The sequence below is a fragment of the Aythya marila genome, assembly GCF_965140915.1.
Source record: "Aythya marila genome assembly, chromosome: 1".
Classification (NCBI taxonomy): domain Eukaryota; kingdom Metazoa; phylum Chordata; class Aves; order Anseriformes; family Anatidae; genus Aythya; species Aythya marila.
The window spans coordinates 1,389,833-1,408,965 of NC_139042.1; the positions used below are offsets into that span (position 1 = coordinate 1,389,833).

At 53.8% G+C, this 19,133-nt stretch overlaps 1 protein-coding gene across 1 annotated transcript; it reads left to right on the plus strand.

The window, feature by feature from the left end:
- The first annotated feature begins 709 nt into the window (after positions 1 to 709).
- On the plus strand, positions 710 to 18,022 carry RNF169 (ring finger protein 169). Its single transcript, XM_082751478.1, has 6 exons — positions 710 to 1,152; positions 5,447 to 5,523; positions 10,260 to 10,406; positions 11,259 to 11,371; positions 12,428 to 12,527; positions 14,134 to 18,022. The coding sequence occupies exons 1-6, from the start codon at positions 813 to 815 to the stop codon at positions 15,304 to 15,306; spliced, it is 1,950 nt and encodes a 649-aa protein (XP_082607604.1). The 5' UTR covers positions 710 to 812; the 3' UTR covers positions 15,307 to 18,022.
- The last annotated feature ends 1,111 nt before the right edge of the window (positions 18,023 to 19,133 follow it).

The window sequence follows — 19,133 nt, forward strand, 5'->3', positions numbered from 1 at the left end:
GGATGAGGGAACAACCCCTTGGGGACCTGGCCAGCCCCATTTTCCATGAGTCTTGCCCCATCTCTTGGGTTATTAATGGAAATAATCGACCCTGAGCCACTGAGCCTTCGAACCCTGACAGCGGCAGTGTGGTCCCGGCAGCCTCCTCCTGAAGGAGCCGGGCTCTGCTCAGTGCCATGGGGCTGCTTTCTGGGGTTTTTAGCCCAATTTCTTCGCCCCATTTCTTCGCCTGGGCTGAGGGAGCCCAGCAGTTTGGGTGCAGGTCCCCTCGATCCTCAGCCAGGCCACCTCAGGCTGGGATTTGGGTTTGCAAACAGGGTTTTTTGGGTTTGCGTGTGCACCAAGCATAATGCTAATACATAAAAGGGTAAAATATGAGTGAATATGACCCAGGAAATGTTAAACTGCATGGTTTGTGTGGAAAAACGCTCTGTGCTCCGCAGCGCAGAGCTTATAACCTGGTCTCTGGGGAGCCCCTGGGTGCCTGTGGGCGAAGGGGAGTCCAAAAGGGAACGCAACCAGTGGATACAAACAGAAAAAGGGCCAGAAAAAGGCTTTTAATAAAGAGGGATTGTGTGCGGTGCTTTCATCACTGGGGCAGCGTGAAGGGAGCGCCCTGAGGCGAGCCGCGGGCCGCGAACCCCCCACCTCCCCCCGCGGCCCCGCGGCCGCTGACAGAACTCGGGGGCCGCCCCCCTGTTCCTTATATCCCCTCCCCTCATTAATATTCACGAGGGGGCGTGGCCGCCGCCTCATGAATATGGAGATGAGCCCCGGGCGGGCGGGGCCGCGTCCCCTCCAAGCGTGAGAAGATGGCGGCGGCGGCGGCGGGCCCGGGCGGCCGGGCCGCGTTGGGACGAGGGCGGCGGCGACCGGGAGGGCGACCGGGGCCGGCGGAGAAGCCCGAGGATGAGGCGATGGCGGCGGAGGAGGCGGTGGCGGAGTGCCCGGCGTGCCGCCAGGCGCTGGCGGAGGCGGTGACGCCGCCCTGCCGCCACTCGCTGTGCCTCGCCTGCTTCCAGCGCTGCCTGCAGGGCCCCGGCCACCGCTGCCCGTTGTGCCGGGGCCGCCTCGCCGCCGCCGGTGGGACCGGAGGAGGAGGAGGTGGAGGAAGCGGAGGGGGGGAGCAGCAGCAACGGGCACCGGACCCAGGTGCGGCGGCGGCAGCGGCGGCTCCCGCCCCTCCCCCAGCGCCAACCGCCGCCGCGGTGGCTGAGGGAGGGGGAGCGCGGGGCGGGGCTTTATATAGGCGGTGGGCGGGGCTTGTATGGGGAAAGGGGCGGGGTTTGTGGGGAAAGGGGTGGGGCTTGCGGAGATGGGCGGGGCGTGAGGGTGTGAGGGGAGTGGGGTGGGCAGTTGGAGGGTGGAGGGGCGAGGGGAGGGGCGTGTTTGTTGAGGGCGGGGGGGTTGAGGTAAAAAAGGGGGGGTTAGGTAAAAAATGGGGGGTTTAGGTGGGAGGAGGGGGTTATAGGGAGTTTAGGAAGGTGTTGCTAAGGGATGGGGGGTGGTGGCATGGGTGGTACATGGTCCCAAGGGGGCTTCCCAGCCCTAATGGCTGCAGGGTTCTCTGAAATTCCTCCAACTTTGACTGGGGTTCTTTGAAATTCTTGGCCCTGAGGGTGGTGAGGCGCTGGCATGGAGGAGCTGCGGATGCCCCAGCCCTTGAGGTGTTTGAGGCCACGTAGGATGAGGTCCTGAGCAGCCTAATCTAGCGGGTGGTGTCCCTGCTCATGGTTTGGGTTGGAGCTGGGTGGTCTTTGAGGTCCTTTCCAACCCAAAACATGCTATGAAGGGGCCACAGTTTCCCCACCACCACCAGGGGACATGGGACACCAGGTTCACCACCCCTTCATTATGAGAACCAGCCCCAGGCGAAGGGCATCAGGACCCCATCCGCCCAAAAAAATTAATGGTTATGGAGGTGCTGGCCGGAGGGATCAGTGAACATCAGGCAGGTTTGTGCTTGGAGAGAGGAATCGTGGAGAAGTCCTGGTCCTCGCTGACAACGAGTCCATCATGGCTGAGCTTTTTGTATGGAATTTCCTCCCCATCCCAGCTATTTCCTCATGAATTTCCTCCTGAATTTCCTCATGAGCTCAGCACCACCGGCACGCTGCTCAGCCCTGGTGCTTCTGATGACTTTTTGAGGGGCTGCCTGGAGGGGAGATGCACCGCACTGGGACAGGAGGGCCAGCCACCAGCCCACCTCTTCGCCTCAAAACCTCCCACTGAGCTGGTCCTTGCTCCTCGCTGGTTGTTGGCCCTGCTTGGTCTGCCCTTGTCTGGAACATCCACAGTCCAGCAACGCTTATATTTGATGAAAAAATGAGTTTGGGCTCCATGCTGGTCTCACGTTGTCTCAAGATGTGTGAGCTTTGCACCTGGTAATCGCCTTGGCCCTGCAGCCACCTTAACCACCCCGGCAGGAATCCCAAAAAGCATTTTCGGTGTCACTGCATTTCACTTTGTGCCCATTGCTTCTTGTCCCATCGCTGGGCCCTGCTGAGAAGAGCCTAAAATCATCGAGGCAAGCCCCGTCCTGCTTTGCCCTTGGTAAATCCACGGTGGCTGCTCCCGATCTCCTTCTCCATGTGCCTGGAGGTGGTCTCCAGGATGAGTTGTTCCATCACCAGGGATCAAGGTGAGGCCTTCCTTTTTGGACAGGGGCAACGTTGGCTTTTTTCAGAGCACCAAGACCCTCTCCTGATTGCCGTGGCCTTTCACGAGCGGCCTCCCCATGACGTTGGCCAACTCTTCGTGTGGGAGCACGAGCAGCATCCCCCAGGGGTGCCCCCAGGCTCTCAGCAAACACTGAATAAGCTGACGCAATTAAATCACTTGAAATGATTTAGAAAAATACTTTTCATGGTTTTTTTTGGTTGGTTGTTTTTTTGTGTGTTTTTTTTTTGTTTGTTTGTTTGTTTTTTAAACACGAGAGATGCTGCATGAAGCTTCCAGCTCAAACTGGGCAACCAGCACTGGTTTTGAGCCTCGATTTCGGTCCTTTGCTGGGATTTGAACACAGCAGTGGACTTGTGCAGACCCTGGCAGAGCTCAGGGATCGAGTGCTGTACAAATACACAGGAAGACAAAGTCCTCGTCGTGGCGCTTGCCAAACAAAAGGGGACGGAGGTGAGCGGCGAGGAGGCGCCCGCTGCCCTTTGAGCTCCTGTTTCCTCCCCCCGAGCACCCGTGGGTCCCACGTGGCAGCTGGAAAAGCTGGAAACGTGCCCCTGGATGCTGGCCTTGGCCTGGATTTGGGGCAAAAGTAGCCGAGAGGAGCAAAGATGCACATGCTACCTTCCTGGAGAGCTGCTCAGGCCGAGAAATAAGAAATTAAGGATGCTCATATTTCTCTGAGGATGATGGAGCGCCCTGCAGCGAGACGAGGGGAATGAAATTCGTGGCAGGAGAGTGAGGAGCAAAGCAGGAATTCAGTTTTCCAGGGAAGAGGCTTGTTACGCATGGCAGGAGCTGGGAGCTGCTCGCTGGGGGCATGGATAATACACGGCTAATTTCAGCAAGAGACCTGCAGGTGGTTTTGGGAAGCCACGGGGAGGTTGTTCTGCCACACTGAGGTCAAAGTTTGGGAAAACATCCCCAAAAAAAGGAATTCCACAGCCACGTTTGTATAACAACCCAAACACACACTTTCCCTCTTGTCCTGCTGGCCTAGACCAGTCAAGCTCTTGAGCGTTTCCTGGTGATTCCTTAATTTCCTTCCACTTCTGCTTTTTGTGGCCTGTCCCCAGGTTATTTTTTCCTTCAGAGCACAGCCCTGTGAGCCTACAGACAACACTCCTGGCGAAGCACTGCATGAAAAGCAGGGATTCACTCCAAAAACCCAACTGAGAGCTGCAGCATCGGAGGCTTCAAGTGACTTAATTAAGCACATCCAAGGAGCGCCACCTTCCTCTTCCTCCTCGTTGTGTTTAATCATCCGAGCTGCTAACGAAGGGACTGGTTAGGAGCAGACCTGAGCTAGTCCTGGTGACGACATGGGATGCTCTCCTGGCTGTTGATCGTTGGCTCTTGGAAAATAATTATTGAGTAAATTGAGCATCCTGCTGAGAAGTGGTTATAGCTGGTTACGTGGATGGTTTTTTATGTGCTTCTGAATGCAAAAGGTGGCCTTTCACCTGCTTACATCCCCACAAGGCCCTCGAATGTTGTAAATCCTTGCAGAAGACCTGTTCACGGCCACCAGGAGCCAGGGAAACCACACCAGTGCCACAAGCAAACAAGAAGCAGGAAAGCTCTTCCAAAACACCTTCCCTTCTCACATCTTCGTTATTTATAGCTTGTGTCCGTGCTCCTGTTCATTTTGCAAAAAAATCTATGATCACAAACTCCGAAACATTTCATATTTCCAATATTTTCATATTATTTCTCCGCCTGCTGTTCCCATTCACTGGTGGATTTCTCATTTTCCATCCTCCTTTTATTGCGTGCATGGATCTATTTTGTGGCTTTGTGTGCCTCTACCAGCTCCCCTTCGGCTTGCAGGAGGACAGATGGGGAATTGAAGGATTTCTGCTCCAAGGTGACCTGTTTGGGGTCTGTTGCCCCCTTTTTTGAGATGAAATCAAGAGGATTTGAGGCGTCGAGGGGTGTTGAGGCTGCACATCAAACGCCACTTACAATGAGAAATGATGTTAAATAATTAGGAAATGTGCTGTCCTTTCATACGGTGCAGGAATCGAGGACTTTTTGAGGCTGAGCACTGCAGGATGAGGCCCCTCTGCCAGCTGCAGGAGCTGGGAGCTGAGGTTGCCCTGGCGCGGGCACCGGCCCCAAAGCAAGAACGGGATTTTGGAAAGAAGAGGGCTGGGAAAGCACCACTGTCCCTAAACCCTGTGCATCTGGGGGTAAAACATACCTTTTAGTGATGAAAATAAGGTCTGAGCTGAGCCCCAGGCGCTCAGAGGTTGCTGTAGGAGCATCACAGATGGAAATTCAACCCGATAATGCCCGCGGGGAGCTCGGGGCCACGACCAACACCGCCTGTGGCTGGACTGCAGCACGGGGAGGGCATTTCTGTCCTGGCACCAGCTCTTACAAGGTGAAGCAGCAGCTTTTTTTAGGGACAACACAGCCTTTTAGCCCATATTCCACCGCAGGAGGTGTGTTTGCCCTTGGAGCACACGAACCTTGCAGAAATACAGCGCGATTTGTTAAATCTGGGAGCTGGCGGCGCGCCTGCTCCCTCTCTTACCGGGCTCCTGTTGGTGAAGTTAGGAGAAAAATGGGGGCAAAGAGGGTTTTTATCAGCTTTTAGCCTGTGTCGTCCACCTTAGACTGCGTTGGGGTGCCCGTGGGTACGAGGCTGGCAGGCAAAGGTGTGCTAGAGCTGCGGGAGGTGCTGGGCAAGCAGTGGGGCAACGAGGCTGAGCAGCCCCAGCCACCCCCACTAAAATGCCCTTCCTTCTTCTCCTTCTCCTTCCAGATTTCATATTCCGAGCGCCCATTAAGCTGAGCAAGCCTGGGGAGCTTCGGGAAGAATACGAAAGCCAGCTGAGGAAGGTACAGTACTTTTTTTATTGTGGTTTTTCTTCCAGGATTCCCAGCAGGAACGCGATCCCACTTGCAAGGACGATGAAGGGATTTCAATTCCTGCTCTGGAACAACATCCAGTTTATCCCATTTCTCTGCTCAAGCAGTTCAGGGAGGTGCTGGCAGCTATCAAGCATGCAGGAGATGGTTTTTGGTGCTGTGAGCTGCCTTGCAGAGCCAGGAGATGGGCACAGACCGTCCGTGGTGGACCTCACACAGCCCTGGGTTGTGTGGGGTTTATCAGAGCATCCCTACCTGTGGATAAAATCCCATAAAAAGCCAATCCCATAAAAAGTTTTGCAGTAAAGGGCGGCTTCTCCTTGCTCCTGGAGTAACATCCTTCTCCTTAACCATCCGTCCCAAACTCGAGCTTTCTGTCTGTTCTTGGGCAGGAAAAGACGTTATTGAAAGGCAAAAATTAAGAGGGGGGGAAAACAACTTTTCAGCTATTTTGGAATTAGAATCTGGGAAAACATTTTCTATCTTTAAACTAGGGATTGACTGAATCTAAATCATCCAGTCCTTTATGCAAGCTGGCTGCTTTGTAAGTGAGAAATGTTGCAGCGAAAGCAACGGCTGCTGTAGCAGAGCAGATAAAGGTTCAATTAAATCAAATTTACTTAAATCCCACATCCTTAATCCCATCCTGTGCCTGGACTCATGCTTGGCCCTGCCAGGGCAGCAGCTTGGTCCCTGTGATGGTGTTTTGGGGTGGTGTTCTGGTGTTTAGATGGTGTTCTGCCAGCATCGAGGCTCTCTGTTGAAGCAGAGGTGGGTCAGGCAGGTGCAAGAGTGGGCACGGAGAGACAAAAGTCTGGTTTATTAATTAACTTGGACATGGATTGGGCAATTTATTTTCACTGGGACCCGGAGGATGAGTGTACTCGGGGTGTCTTTGGCTTAGCAAAGAAATAAAGCTGCTCCTTGCCAGGTCCGGGGGTAATGCCTGCAGGAGCAGCTTTATAGATCTCACTGGGAGATTTAGAAATTTAGAAACCCTCTCCAAGTGGGAGACTTCTTTTGGGAGCCAGCCCCTGGTGCTGTGAGGCTCAGGAGCAATCTGAGCTCTGGTCGGGCTGCAGCAACCCGTAGCAGTTCTGGCATCTGCTGCTGGACCTCAACAAGAAGATGCCCCGTAAGCAAGCACCAGCACTTCTCCCTTCCCCACCCGCCAGGAGGAAATACTTGAACGTCTTTCTGGCATTTTGGGGATGGTTTTGTCTCCTTCCTCTTCCCCTTTTTGCTCGCCCCAGGGAAAAGGGCAGCGTGGCCTTGCCGGCAGCGCGGCGCTGACGATGTGCTCCAGCTTCTCCCTTGTTCCAGGGGGGAATTTTGGCTGCTGCTTCACAGGAGGAAGAGACTCCTGGTGCTGGTGCTTTGGGGAACCTGAATGAGGCAGAGGACTCGGATTTGGGAACTGAAGCTGGCACGGAACCGGGCTTCCCTCGGTGTCACCCAGCAGTGCCGTGGGGACTTCTTCCTGAGCCTCCAAGCAGCTGCTGCATCCCCCAGATGTGTGAGTTGTTTTCCTGGCCCTGCTGCCCGGCCTTTTGCACTCAAAACCAAGCAGTCAGTGGAACAGCACACCGAAGAATATTTATTCAAAGTGGATAACCTCGTGGTGGGATTTTTTCAGCACCAGGGGTGACCTGGCTCTCGGAGGAAGGTGAAGGGTTTGCTGCTTACGCGCAGGATAACAAGAATAATTTTCCTTTTACACAGCTCTCTTGGTGCTCTTGTGTTTTATGTGCTTCCCAAGGAGGATTTCGTTTCCATGTGCTACAAACAGAGCTCGTCCTGCTACGCTGTCCTGTCACAAGCAGCCGATGGCTTGCAGTGGGGAAGCTGCTGCTGAGGTGCGTGCTGATGCTCGGCTTCGTGCGGCGAGGAGGAGAGGTCAGGCGTGAGTCTACCAGACTTTTTTTCAAGCAGCAATGCTGAAATTTCCACATCTTGAGCAAAAATTGCCATTTAAAAATCAATCAGTGGCTCGTACGGCATTTTTTAAGTGCCAAATGTGATACCTGAAACGGCGAAGGGAGGTTAAAGCCCGGTGTGATAACCCTGCTGCTGGCAGCAGCTGATGGGGCAGCACCCAGGAGTTCAGAGGTGCTGCAGAGGTAACGTCAGGTACTTTTGGGAAAGAATCACAGAATCAGGTTGGAAAAGCCCTCTACAATCATCTGGTCCAACCTCAAACCCACCGCTGCCAAGTCCACCACTAAGCCACGCTACCAAGCTCTACATCTCCACAATTTTTGAAGACCTCCAGGGAATGGTGGCTCACCCGCATCCCTGGGCAGCCCGTTCCGGTGCCTCACAACCCTTTCAGGAAAGAAATTTCCCTTAAAATCCACCCTAAACCTCTCCTGGTGCAGCTGTTCCCTCTGGTCTCATCGCTTGGTGCTTGGGAGAAGTTTCACCCTGGCTTGCTTCAGTTCCCACTCCTCGTGTCCTAGCACGGTGCTGTAATGTAATCGCCTTCTCCCGGAGATAATCTACACGAGGCTGCTTGAAGTGATGTTTTAGGATTACTGTGCCTCTCATCGTTAGTGCCTGGCTTTGTTTGCAACCAGCAGGGACAGAAATTTAGCCACAAGTCTCACACAAGATGTCCAAGGATGCTGACACGGACCCACTTGCTGAAGGACCTGCTCACTTTTGTCTCCAAAGCTGTCTGTCCACGGGTTTGCCTAAAATTAAATATTCCCGTGCATTTTTATGTGTGCTTGTGGCTTCACATTTGGGAGCTGAGTATAATTTTGGACGTGAGGAAAAAAAAAAACACAGAAGACTTCCACATAGCCTCATTTTATAAAGCTGAAAGCCCCAGCAGCGTTGGGTAGGACCCGGCCAGCCCAAGAAGTCATCCTCACGACGAGCCTCGATGCGACCTCTTCCTTCAGATCCTTCCTGAAGGCCTCTGGAAACGCAGAAATATTGCTGAAAGCTCACGAGATGTGCAGCAGAGCTCTCCCCACGTCTAAATCACGTGGTGATAATCTCTTCAGCAGATGATGTGTTGTAGTTCTCGCTTCAGCTTGCGAATAGATGGGGAATTTCAAGACACATCTTAAAGCATTGCTCAACCAGAAGTAAAATCTGCCTTTGAAACCGTTTGCTGAACACCCACAACCCGCCAAATGATGATTTTTTTTTACATCTTTTTCTACCTTCTCTCGTCCTCCTCTCTCCTTCGTCCCTAGGGGTTTGGATTTTGTAGGGTTTGGGTCCTTCCTAATCTACAAACCCCGCTGTGCTGTTCATGTAACCCACTGAACTCCATTTCCTTTCTTTTCACATTTTAGGGTAGCTTCCCTTGCATGTCTATGCTTTTTTTTTTTTTTTCCCCTGCAGCAGGGAACGAAAACCCTGAGTATTTTTGGCGAAGCGAGGAGCTGTCGCAGTGTCACCCACGCTCTTCGTGCGCGGCGCCGTAGGACGAGCACCCGAAGCTCCCAGCAAAAACCACCCGTGCCCAAAGGCGGTGCCCCAGGAGAAAAGAGGGGAGCCCCCAGAAGAAAATAGGGGAAATTCGGGGCAGCTCCTCGCTGCCAGAGCCTCGGCACTCGGCTCGAACAGAGCTTGGAGGTGTCGGTGCTCAACACGATCGGCGCGGTGGAGCTGCAGCTCTCCGAGGTTGGGGCTGGTAGAGGAGGATCACCCTTTACGGAGGTGGGTGGAGGAGGGAGGAGCAGGTCCCTGCACGTACCTACGGGGTTTATTCACGGCGTTACGTGCGAGCTGAAGCTCGGGGAGAGGTGAGAAGCTGGGCAGCCAAGGGAGGAGAGGCGAGGGTGATGCTGCCCCGGGCGGGCTCGGCCCCGCGGTGGTGCCGAAGGCGTCTGCAGATCTCCTTCGTCGGGAAGAGGTGGTGGAAAGGAGGAGAAGAGAAGCTTTGTTGGCTCTCAGCAGAGCCCGTGGCCACGTTGGGATAACCCCCGGGCTCGGGAAGGCTGAAAGCTCTGCGCCAGGAGGAGCTGCTGGAAAACAAAGGTCGGCCTCGGGTAATTGGAGGTGGTGGCTGGGAGGGCTCCTGCTTTAGCCAGGAGGGCAGGGGAAGGGCTGGCACTCCTCTGAACCCCACTGCTCTTCTTCCTGGGCTGCACAAGCTCCGAAATGGGGAGGTAAAGGAGCATTTGGGACTGGAAGGGGCATTTGGGACAGCATCGGTGCAGGGCACGGATGGGAGATGCTGCTGGGGCTGCCCTGATGTTCTGTGGGATTCCTTGTTCAGTGATGTTCCTTGGGACGCCGTGTTGAGCCTTCAGGCTTGGAAAACGCAGCAGTGCAGCACGTGGGGGATGAAACAACATCACCTCGTAGCCTTTTGGAATTGCTGCCGGTGGTAGAAGCAACCTGAAAACGTCTAAAACCACGTGAAAATTAGAAAGAATTAAAACTTCAGGCCTCCAGTTGGAGAACTTCGGGCCTCCAGTTGGCCGTCAGAGGGTTGGACGATGTCTTTGGGTCTTTATCCCAACACATCCCTGGAATTTATTGGAGAATTGCTGTAACCAACTTGAAAAAGACTTAAAAAAGACTTAAAAAAACACAAAAAAAGAAGCGTAGCTCGCGTGAAATTGTTGCATATGTGCTTTGCCTTGCATATTGCTATTTCTCGTATGATATCCCTCGTTGACAGCCAGGTGTGGCACCCGAGACACTCCGATGACTCTGTCTCCTTTTGTCGTTGTTTTTTCCAGATGAGGGAAGAAAAACTACAAGAAGAAAAAGCGTCGGAGGAGCTGATCCACAGGCTCGTGCTGGATGACATGGACGTAGGGAAAAGAAAAACGGAAGAGCAGCAGAAAAAAGACGAATCTGCGGTGCTCAAAGCGAGCCAGGAGTGTGTAAGTAAGCTCGGACTTGGCAATCCACATCAGAGACACTGTCTGGGGGGGTGAAATTACTGCTGAGATCCAGTCGTGGGGCAAGAATTGCTTTTTTTTTAAAGCCTTTCTTCCTTTGACACTGGATGTTGACGCTGGGTGCTTTCCAGGATTGGCTTCTCTATAGCCTCGAAGGGGATGAGCTAAGAGTTTATAAAGATCTGTGCTATTGAGAACTATTTTCCAAGGTTTTTTTATGACTATAGATGTTCTTCTGGGGGTTTTTCTCCCCTTCTGCTCACCCCGCTCAGGACTGGAGCTGCAGCTCTCCCAAACACATGGGTGAAACCTGCAGAGGTGCCCACTTTATTTTGGGTATCTATTTTGGGTCCTCATGCCCACGGGTGTTCCTGTGGGCACATCTCCTGCTGAGCGGTGCCCGTTTCTCAGTTCAGCTCTGAGACTCCACAGGAAACGCTCTGAAGAATTAGGGATTGGCAGCGGATTATGTGGGCACTGAATCACCTCCTGTAGTAGTTTTTGTGGAGGGATTTTCTCAAGCTTCCTGTCCATCCAGTGTCTGATCACTAAATTATCTTTGTTCAGTGAGTCACAGCTCTCCGGAGGAGCTGTGTGCTTATTTTTTGCCATTATTTATGCTTCTGCAACCAGCCTCTGAGCTGTTACGGCTCCAGTGAAGAGAATCCACGAGCGTTTACCTTGCTGGGAGGCTGCTTTCTTGGCTTATTTCCTCTAGGTGTAATCACAGCAGAGGCTTTTGGAGTCTTTAATACCTCTGCGAGAAATCCCTTTGTTTTCCAAGTGATTTTTTTTGTCGTACGTGTCAGCTAACTCTTCCTTGGTTGACTTCAGTTTCCCGAACGCCTCTCGGATTCGGAGAATGAAGAACCCTTCCAGGGCAAGCAAACGCATCGCTCAGCTTTCGTGTCCAAGACCAGTGCCTACTCCTTTGCCTTCCTTTCAGGGTAAGATGCTGAGGCTTGATTCGAGTTTATCAATGTCCATCACAGATGTAAACATCTTGTTCTCCTTGCTGTTCTTCTGTACGTACCCGAGAAGCTTTGAATTTATTAAAATCCGATCCAAATCCATAATAAGCAATAACTTTTCTCAAATTTTAGCATTGGTAAAGTGTCTGACTTCCTCCTACCTGTTATAAAATCCTGGGGGTTAACACATTTCGTGTTCATCCCATGATGCAGAAAAGTCATTGACTATATAAATAATATAAATAAATATATATAATAAATATATAAAAATGTAAATATATATATATAATAAAGTCACTGACATTATAAATTATAAAAATCATTGAAGAACAGAATTCTTTATGTTAAACTCAAGCTTTTTGTCAAACAGCTCCTCAGTGAGACCTCACACGAGCAGCCCATGGGCTTCTGCAGTGCTGTCGTTAGCTCTGACCTCAATTAACTACAATTAGGGGAGGCGTTGGGGGGTTCAGTGGGGACACCCTGACCACACACCGGGGCTCTGGGGTGCCGTGGTCAGGAGAATTCATCCCGACTGCTGCTTCAGCTCCCTCAACCCAAAGGTTTCCCTGCCCAAAGCCCTGGGCTCAGCAGCTCAGCGCTGCGGCAGCCCCAAGGAACGATGCAGGCAGGTCCCTTTGGTCCCTATTTCTGCCTGATAGGGAATAATTTGGCTGGAAGGGCCCTTCAAAGATCATCTAGTCCGAGTGTTTTTCGTCGATGGCTTCATTTTCAGTCTGGTCTGGCTCGTGGTGTAGCCACACGAGGCAAACCACGGCCACGAGGCAGCGGGGATGAAGATGAAGAGGGTGGGGGACAAGGATGAGGTCCTGGCACGGGGGTGGGCAGCATCCAGCTGTCCCAGCAAGCTGGATTTGGGGCTCTGTCCACAGGGACGTGGTCAACTCCAGGCTTTTTGGGTGTCCTGTGCTCAGCCCCAGCCTCTCCCGGGACCGTTCGTCGTGCCGGTGCCGAGACGGGGAGTTCACATCGACTCTTATCAACCCTTATCTCGTCTCAACTGCTTTCCAGGAACCTCACCTCCAAGGTGGAGAGGAGTCGCAGCTGCACTGACACCATCCAGGAGAGATCAAAGAGCAGGCAGAGATCAGCCCCAGCCAGCAAAACAAAGGTACGGCCGCTTCCACGGCGCGTGGCGGGGCGGGGAAGGCTTTGATGTCTTCCCTGCCCTTATCTGAGGTCATCCAACGCCAGCAATCTGCAGATACAAAGTCCTGGTGCTCTGGGGTGTTGCTGGGGGCCGCGTTATTTGCCCTGAGGCTGATCTGCTCCCTGCAGCTCACAGCAAAATCCTGTGAGGTTGGGAATTACAGAGCAGGAGAGCTGGACGGCTGGCAGAGCTCTTTGTTGGCTTTGTGGCGTAATTGGAAGGGCTCTTTCCCTCCTTTGTTTGGTAATTCATTTTCTTGCCAAGGCTGAATCTCCAGACAATTAAAGAGATTATTATTTTTTTTAAAAGTTTAGAAAAAAATATCCTCTTTCTCCCCTATTCTTTCCAAAGCTGTTTAAGAGGAGCAAAACTCACTGCTCGCCTGGTGCGAGCGCGCTTTCTTTTGCACTTTCACCGAGCTCTCTGCCACGGGAAGAGTTGGCCAGGTCCTGCTTCCCTCAGATCCCACAGAAAAAGTGAATTTTCTGGTGGCTGCAGCTTTCTCAAGGGTCCTGGTGGCTTTGGGCAGTGCAGCTTAGCAAGGGAACACCAGCAGTGGGTGTCACCACGTCCAAAATGGGAGACGTGGGGATACAACGTGCTCCAAGGCCATGATGCCGTGACACCCATGAGGTTTTCTCCTCCCTCAACCACTTTTGGAAGGTCAGCTTGGTTGGGGGATGACATTTGGGATCTGGTGACATCCCCGTCAGTACGTGAGGTTGACCCCAGTGAGCACCTGGCTGGCGTCCCCAAGGTTTCGGGCATGGACCTTGGTCAGTCCCGTGTTAAAAGCCTGGTCCAGTCCCTGGGGAGGTTGACAGAAGATAAATTGAGCTCAAAACACGGGATCTGTAACTCCCCTGCCTCCCCAGGCATTTTTTTTTTCCTCTTCAAGTAGATGGTTCGTGGGCCTGGCCAACGAAGAGTTGCCCTGCGAGGGTGTTCCACAAATCTGTTTTGACCCCAAAATCATAGAAACCACTCTTCCTTTGGCTGCAGCAGGGCAGGGCTCCCAGGTTAGCAGCTGGGATAAAATCATTTCACCTCGAAAAAAAATAAGAATGCCATTCCCATCAGTGCGTAAATGTATTTGTGGCTGGGTTCTGCCGCGTCCCGGGCGTAGGAGCAGCAGGAGGGGGTGCTGGAGATGCTCCTCGTAAGCTCTGCCAGAGCCCTTCCCTCCTGGTGGTTTGCTTAGGAGTGAGATAAACCCAGGCTGAGTATTTATTCCTCCTCTCCTGTGGGTTCACAGGGGACAAAAAACCCTTGAGGAGCTTCCCTTGAGGAGTGTGGCTTCCTCCAGCTGCCTCTCAGCTTCTCGCATTGCTTCAGGGGTGCTTTTTTTGGGTGGGATTGCTGCTTGTGTGCGCCCAGCAGCCCAAGGAGCAGCTCTTCCACTAAAATAAACTCAAACCCTGGGTTATCCCGGGGTCTGGTGCCCCCTGCTTACGCCCCGCATCCTCCCTGCTGTGCCGTAAGCCGCGGCGGTGGCCGCTCCCCTCCCTCGCTTGCCCAAACCCTCCTCCCCGAGCAGCTTTGTGAGCGGTGCCGCCTTCCTTTGCAGGTTCCCCCCGTCACCAGCGCCTCGACGCCTCTGCTGGGCGTTTTGTCGTCCACCCAGAACCACCGCTGCCTCTCCGCCCCCGACCTGACGGCCGAGAAGCGCCCGGTGCTCAGCGCCGCCTCCTCCCTCCCTGCCCTGCACAAACCCGAGCGCTCCATCAGCCCCGAGAGCAACGACAGCATCTCGGAGGAGCTCAACCACTTCAAACCCATCGTCTGCTCCCCTTGCACCCCTCCCAAAAGGCTCCCGGACGGCCGGGTCCTCAGCCCTCTCATTATCAAATCCACCCCGAGGAACCTCAGCCGCAGCCTGCAGAAGCCGACCACCTACGAGGCCAGCCCCAGGATCCTGAAGAAGTGGGAGCAGATTTTCCAGGAGCGCCAGGTGAAAAAGACTCTCTCCAACAAAGCCACCCTTACGTCCTCGGCTTCGGAGCCCGGGGAGGACCCCATGGGTCCCGACGGGTCCAACCTGTGCCACCGAGAGCCGCCAGCGCTTCAGGATGAGCAGCTCCCCCCTGATCCATCGGGAGCTCCTCGCCCCGAGCTGGATTTCTTCCCTTCCATCAGCCAAACGACGCCGGGAAGAGGGAGCGAGAAACCCCGAGATCCCCAGGCCTTACCGACGGGCGACAGCCTCGCCTCCCTCCCCCCGCGCCTGCCCGAAGCCCCCGACCCCAAAACGAAAGCGGCGGTGGAGAAATCCTCCCTGCCCCTCGGCCCCAAAACCCTGAGCAGAAGGCTCGTGGGGGTGAGCGCCGCGCTGCCCGACGGCGGCGCCCTGCCCGTCCCCGTCAAGCCGCCGGGGAAAAAACAGCTGAAATACCTGAGCAGCGGCGAGCAGATCCACGTGAAGAACAGCTCCTTCGAGGGCATCATCGGCGAGCAGCCGCCGGCGCTGCGCCGGGGGAGGAAAAGGCGCTGCAAAACGAAGCACCTGGAGCACAACGGCACCGTCAAGAGACTGCGGCACGCGGCGGGGGACGCCGGCTTAGCCCCGGAGGAGAGGCTGGTGAGGGAGGTGGAGCAGAAGCTCCAGCAGGAGGAGGAGGACAGGAGGCTGGCCCTGCACCTGCAGAGGATTTTCGACAGCGAGAACAGGACGGTGGAGAGGAGGAAAGTCCGGGTGGACCGCTACCTGCTGCGCTCCAAGAGCACGCTGGGCGCCAAGTAGAGTAGCGCCGCCGGGCGCCGTTGCCTTTCTTAGAGGACGATGAGGTTTCTGGGATTGTCTTAGAGGAAAGCTATTTTTTTTTTTTGTCATGCTTCCACCCACGCCGTTGTTTTGTTTCTGTTTTTGTTTTTTTTGTTTTGTTTTGTTTTGGTTTATTTTGGTTTGGTTTTTTTTTCGGTTTTCGGTGGTAAGGCGTTCGGAGGTCCAGTTCGGAGAGGAGCCAGAGTCCTTACAGATTTCAAGAAAAAGGGGAAAAAAAAGAAAAAAACACAAAAACTCCTCCAGCCTTGGCTGGTCCATGGGTCTGAAAGAGGTCCCTCAGCCCCCCCCGAACACACTGCAACGCGGGTGCCTGTGGGGTTCCCCTAACAAGAAGGGTTTTATGGGGTCCTGGGTCCTCAGCACCCCGCTCTGAGCAGGGGTTGGACCAGACGGACCCAGAGGTGCCTCCAGCCTCAGCCTCTGGGCGAATATTTTGGGGTTATTCTTTATGTTTTGAGGTTATTGAGGTTTTTCTCACCCGAAGGACCTCGTCCAGGCGTTGCCTCGCCATCCCGCTGTGCCGGGAGCACCCGGAGCTCTGCTCGTGGGGAGGAAAGGAGGTCCTGGGAGGAGCGAGCTCCTCTCCGCCTGCCCCTTTCTCCTGATGCCGCGGTGATCAGATTTAATATTAGCCGAATATTTGTGCATCCTGGCTGGATTTAAGCTGAAAGCAGGCGGGCTGCTGGCGAGGGAGGCCGTGCTTTGTGCTGCTGTAGTGGTGACAGATGAACGCGCCTCGCAGAGGTTGCTTCATCAAGTAGGAGGCCAAAATGTAGCAGAGAAAGGACGTAAAATCAGGATTTTACAGGACATTTTATGTTCGTGGTCATGATAGCGGGAAGCTTGAGCTCGTGCAGCTTTTCTCCCAGGGTTTCTTCTCCTTCCTGCTCAGGGATCCAAGGGGGAAGGAAGGGAGGAGGAAGGAAGGGGGACGCTGGCCCTAAGGAGGAGGTGGCGGGTGCCCTGCAGGCTCTCGGCACCCCTAAGCCCTCTCCCAGCACCCAACGTCTTCCTGGCAGGGGTTTGGGGGTACACGGGGTGAAATCTGCCCTCCCCGTGCCCCGAGCTTGCCACCCACAGGTTGGAACCACTACGAGAGCTCAGGCGAGCGATAACACTACAGATTTCCACCTCGGGGCACGAGGTCGGGCACGTCCCTACCCAGACGTGGCCTCTGGTTGCAGCCGTCCTCCGGGCTCTGCTTCCTTTCACCTCTCTTCCCCATCCTTTGGGGTGATTCCTTGGGTTATTTTTGGGAATCGGGCTCTAAAAGTGCTTGCAGTGTGTTCGCTGGGGACCCTCGGTGCCAGGGGACAAGGGACGTTCCCAGGATGGAACCAAAGCACGGGTTGAACGCCCCGTGTCCACGGCACAAAGGGGTTGTACAGACCCAGAAAATCATCGTTGCCCAAATTCCTCCCGAATTTATCTTCAAAATGGCCCAATTTCTCCCTTTTTTTAAAAAAAGGGAACTGGTTTTCTTTTACTCTCCCAGCACGCTCGTGGTAACTGCAAGGACCCTGGCGCGTTTTCCGCCTCGAACTGGATTTTTTTTTTAAAAAGGAAAAAAAAAAGAAAAAAAAAAAAAAGAAATCTTATATTTTAATGGATAAAATTTATATATTTTAAATACTATATTTCAACAGATCGACACTTTGGTTTTGAGAAATCTTATAGCAAGGATTCCGTAATATATATCTCTATCTATATAACCCTGTATCTCCTTACACACAAACTACTGGATGGCCGAAGCCCAACCCAGCCCCGGTCGCTGCCCCCTCGCACGGTGCTGCCGCATCAGGCGCGGCTCTTCGGACTCCACCCGAATCCTGTTCACGTACCCGGAGGTGAATTGGGATGAAAAGGAGTCGTGAGAGCCCGACTGGACCTAGGAGAGCGGCGCGGAGGCGAGGAGCCGTGGCCCGAATTCGCCCTCTGCAGCGGTTTCTGAAGAACGAGCTCAGGATGCAAACCCACAGCTTTTACCCAGAATTTCTTCTTATTTTTTTTTTTCTCCCCCCTGCTGTTTTAACTTAAAGCGTGCACTTCCTGAGTTCATCCAGGTTTATTATCAATCATACAAATCCCCTGGGCTCTGCCCTTTGCCTGCGGTTAATCCCTTGAGCCCCGAGCAGCCTTCCCTTGACGGTTTTCTCCTTTCTGGCTGCGCTGGTTCCCTCCGTGCCGGTGCTGCCAGCGCTCTCTGAGCAACCCTGCACAACCCAAACTACGTTTACAGGGGGGTTACACGCTGAATGTATCCTTTCCCCCTCCTAAAAACGATTTTGAAGTCCAATGCACCAGGCCAGTGTCTTTAAATATCTTTTTTTTTTTTTTAAAAAAAAGGAAAAAGGTTATATAAATATTTAGGGTTTTTTTTATGTTAATTTTCTTGACCTCTCGCGGAGCTCTGTGCCTGCAGGATCCCAGCCTGCTGACTTCAGCCTTCGGAGAAAACCACGGCTCGATGGCAGCTGCTTAAAGGTGGAGGCAGAGGCTGGCAAGGTCCCGCTCCCCATCCAGCTCCCGGCGAGCTGCTGGCCTCAAATCCCCCCACGTCGCTGCCAGGTTCGGGGATTCGGGGTGGTTTGAAGCGACGACGAATGTCTTCTTCATTTAACGCTGTGTGAGGTCATTGGAGCTTGCACAAAAAAATAAAATAATAAACAAAGAATTGTACATAACTTCGTGTGAAAGAGCAGAGATTCCCAGCCTCGCGCACTGCAGCGGGCAGGCGCTTCCTTTGCGTGCCATCCAAGAAGCAAAATGTTTCTTGCTGGATGCAGCTCAGGATCTGCAGAGGCCCCTAAGATGACACCGAGGGTTTCTTGATGCTTGCTGGGCAGCAATTTCTCACCCTCCTCCTTCCTGCAGCCGCCTTCTCGCCGGGACAGAGCCGTCCTCGCCGTCCTTGGGCGCTGCGCGTCCTCCCACCACGTGGAGCTGTCCTCGATATCCCACTCCTAGGAGCAAAACCAGGCTCGAGGCACCCCCCCGGGGCTCGAGGCACCTCCCTGAGACCCAAGGGGGCGATAACCCAGTGGCCAAATCTGCCAAAGACACCACCAGACTCCGCAAAAAACACCTCGGACTCCGGGGAGCTCTCCGCACCACCAGTAAAATCCCGTGCTCGGAGGCGGCCAGGACAGCCACCCGAAGGAAAAGTGCCAAAAAAAAAAAAAAAAAAAGGCTTCCCACGAGATGATTGTATGATGTTGTTCTATAGGCTCAGTATTTTATTTTTTTTAACTCCACCTGCTCTTGTACATGCCGTAGTCCTGCAGCATCGCCTGAACCCACGCTTCTGTGGATGTGAGCGAGGGCAGCAAGGGGGAGGTCGAAGCCTTAAAGACTCGCTCCCCGCTTTCAAACCAGCTGCTCTGAGAACCCCGCGGAGCTCCCAGCTCCTCGCTGCTCAACCAAAAGCCTTCCCCTCGCTCCTTTTCGGGGCTCGGAGGGATTGCTCCTCGCCGGCGGCGGCGCTCGGTGAAGCTGGGCCGTGGCAGCAAGCTCCAGGCGCGGTGCAGCTCTGATAAAAACGGTGCAAAGCTCCTAAAAAAACCTTTTCCCCTCACCTTTTAAAGCACGGCGAAGCGCCCGACGGCTCTCGAATTAGCTCCTCACTATGCAAACAGGGAAATCTTCGACTGCTGACCAAGGGGGAAGGGGGGGGGGGTTGCGTCTGCCTGGTTTTTCTCGGTGTTTCCTGTCAAACTGTTAAAAAAATAACAAAAAAAAACAAACAAAGCTAGATGTTGCTGCACTTCTCTCCCACCGCGCTTGCA

Coding starts and splice junctions, on each gene's coding strand:
- RNF169 (XM_082751478.1), top strand. CDS start 813: ATGGCGGCGGCGGCGGCGGGCCCGGGCGGCCGGGCCGCGTTGGGACGA. Junction 1,153..5,446: donor GCAACGGGCACCGGACCCAG/GTGCGGCGGCGG, acceptor TTCTCCTTCCAG/ATTTCATATTCCGAGCGCCC. Junction 5,524..10,259: donor ACGAAAGCCAGCTGAGGAAG/GTACAGTACTTT, acceptor TGTTTTTTCCAG/ATGAGGGAAGAAAAACTACA.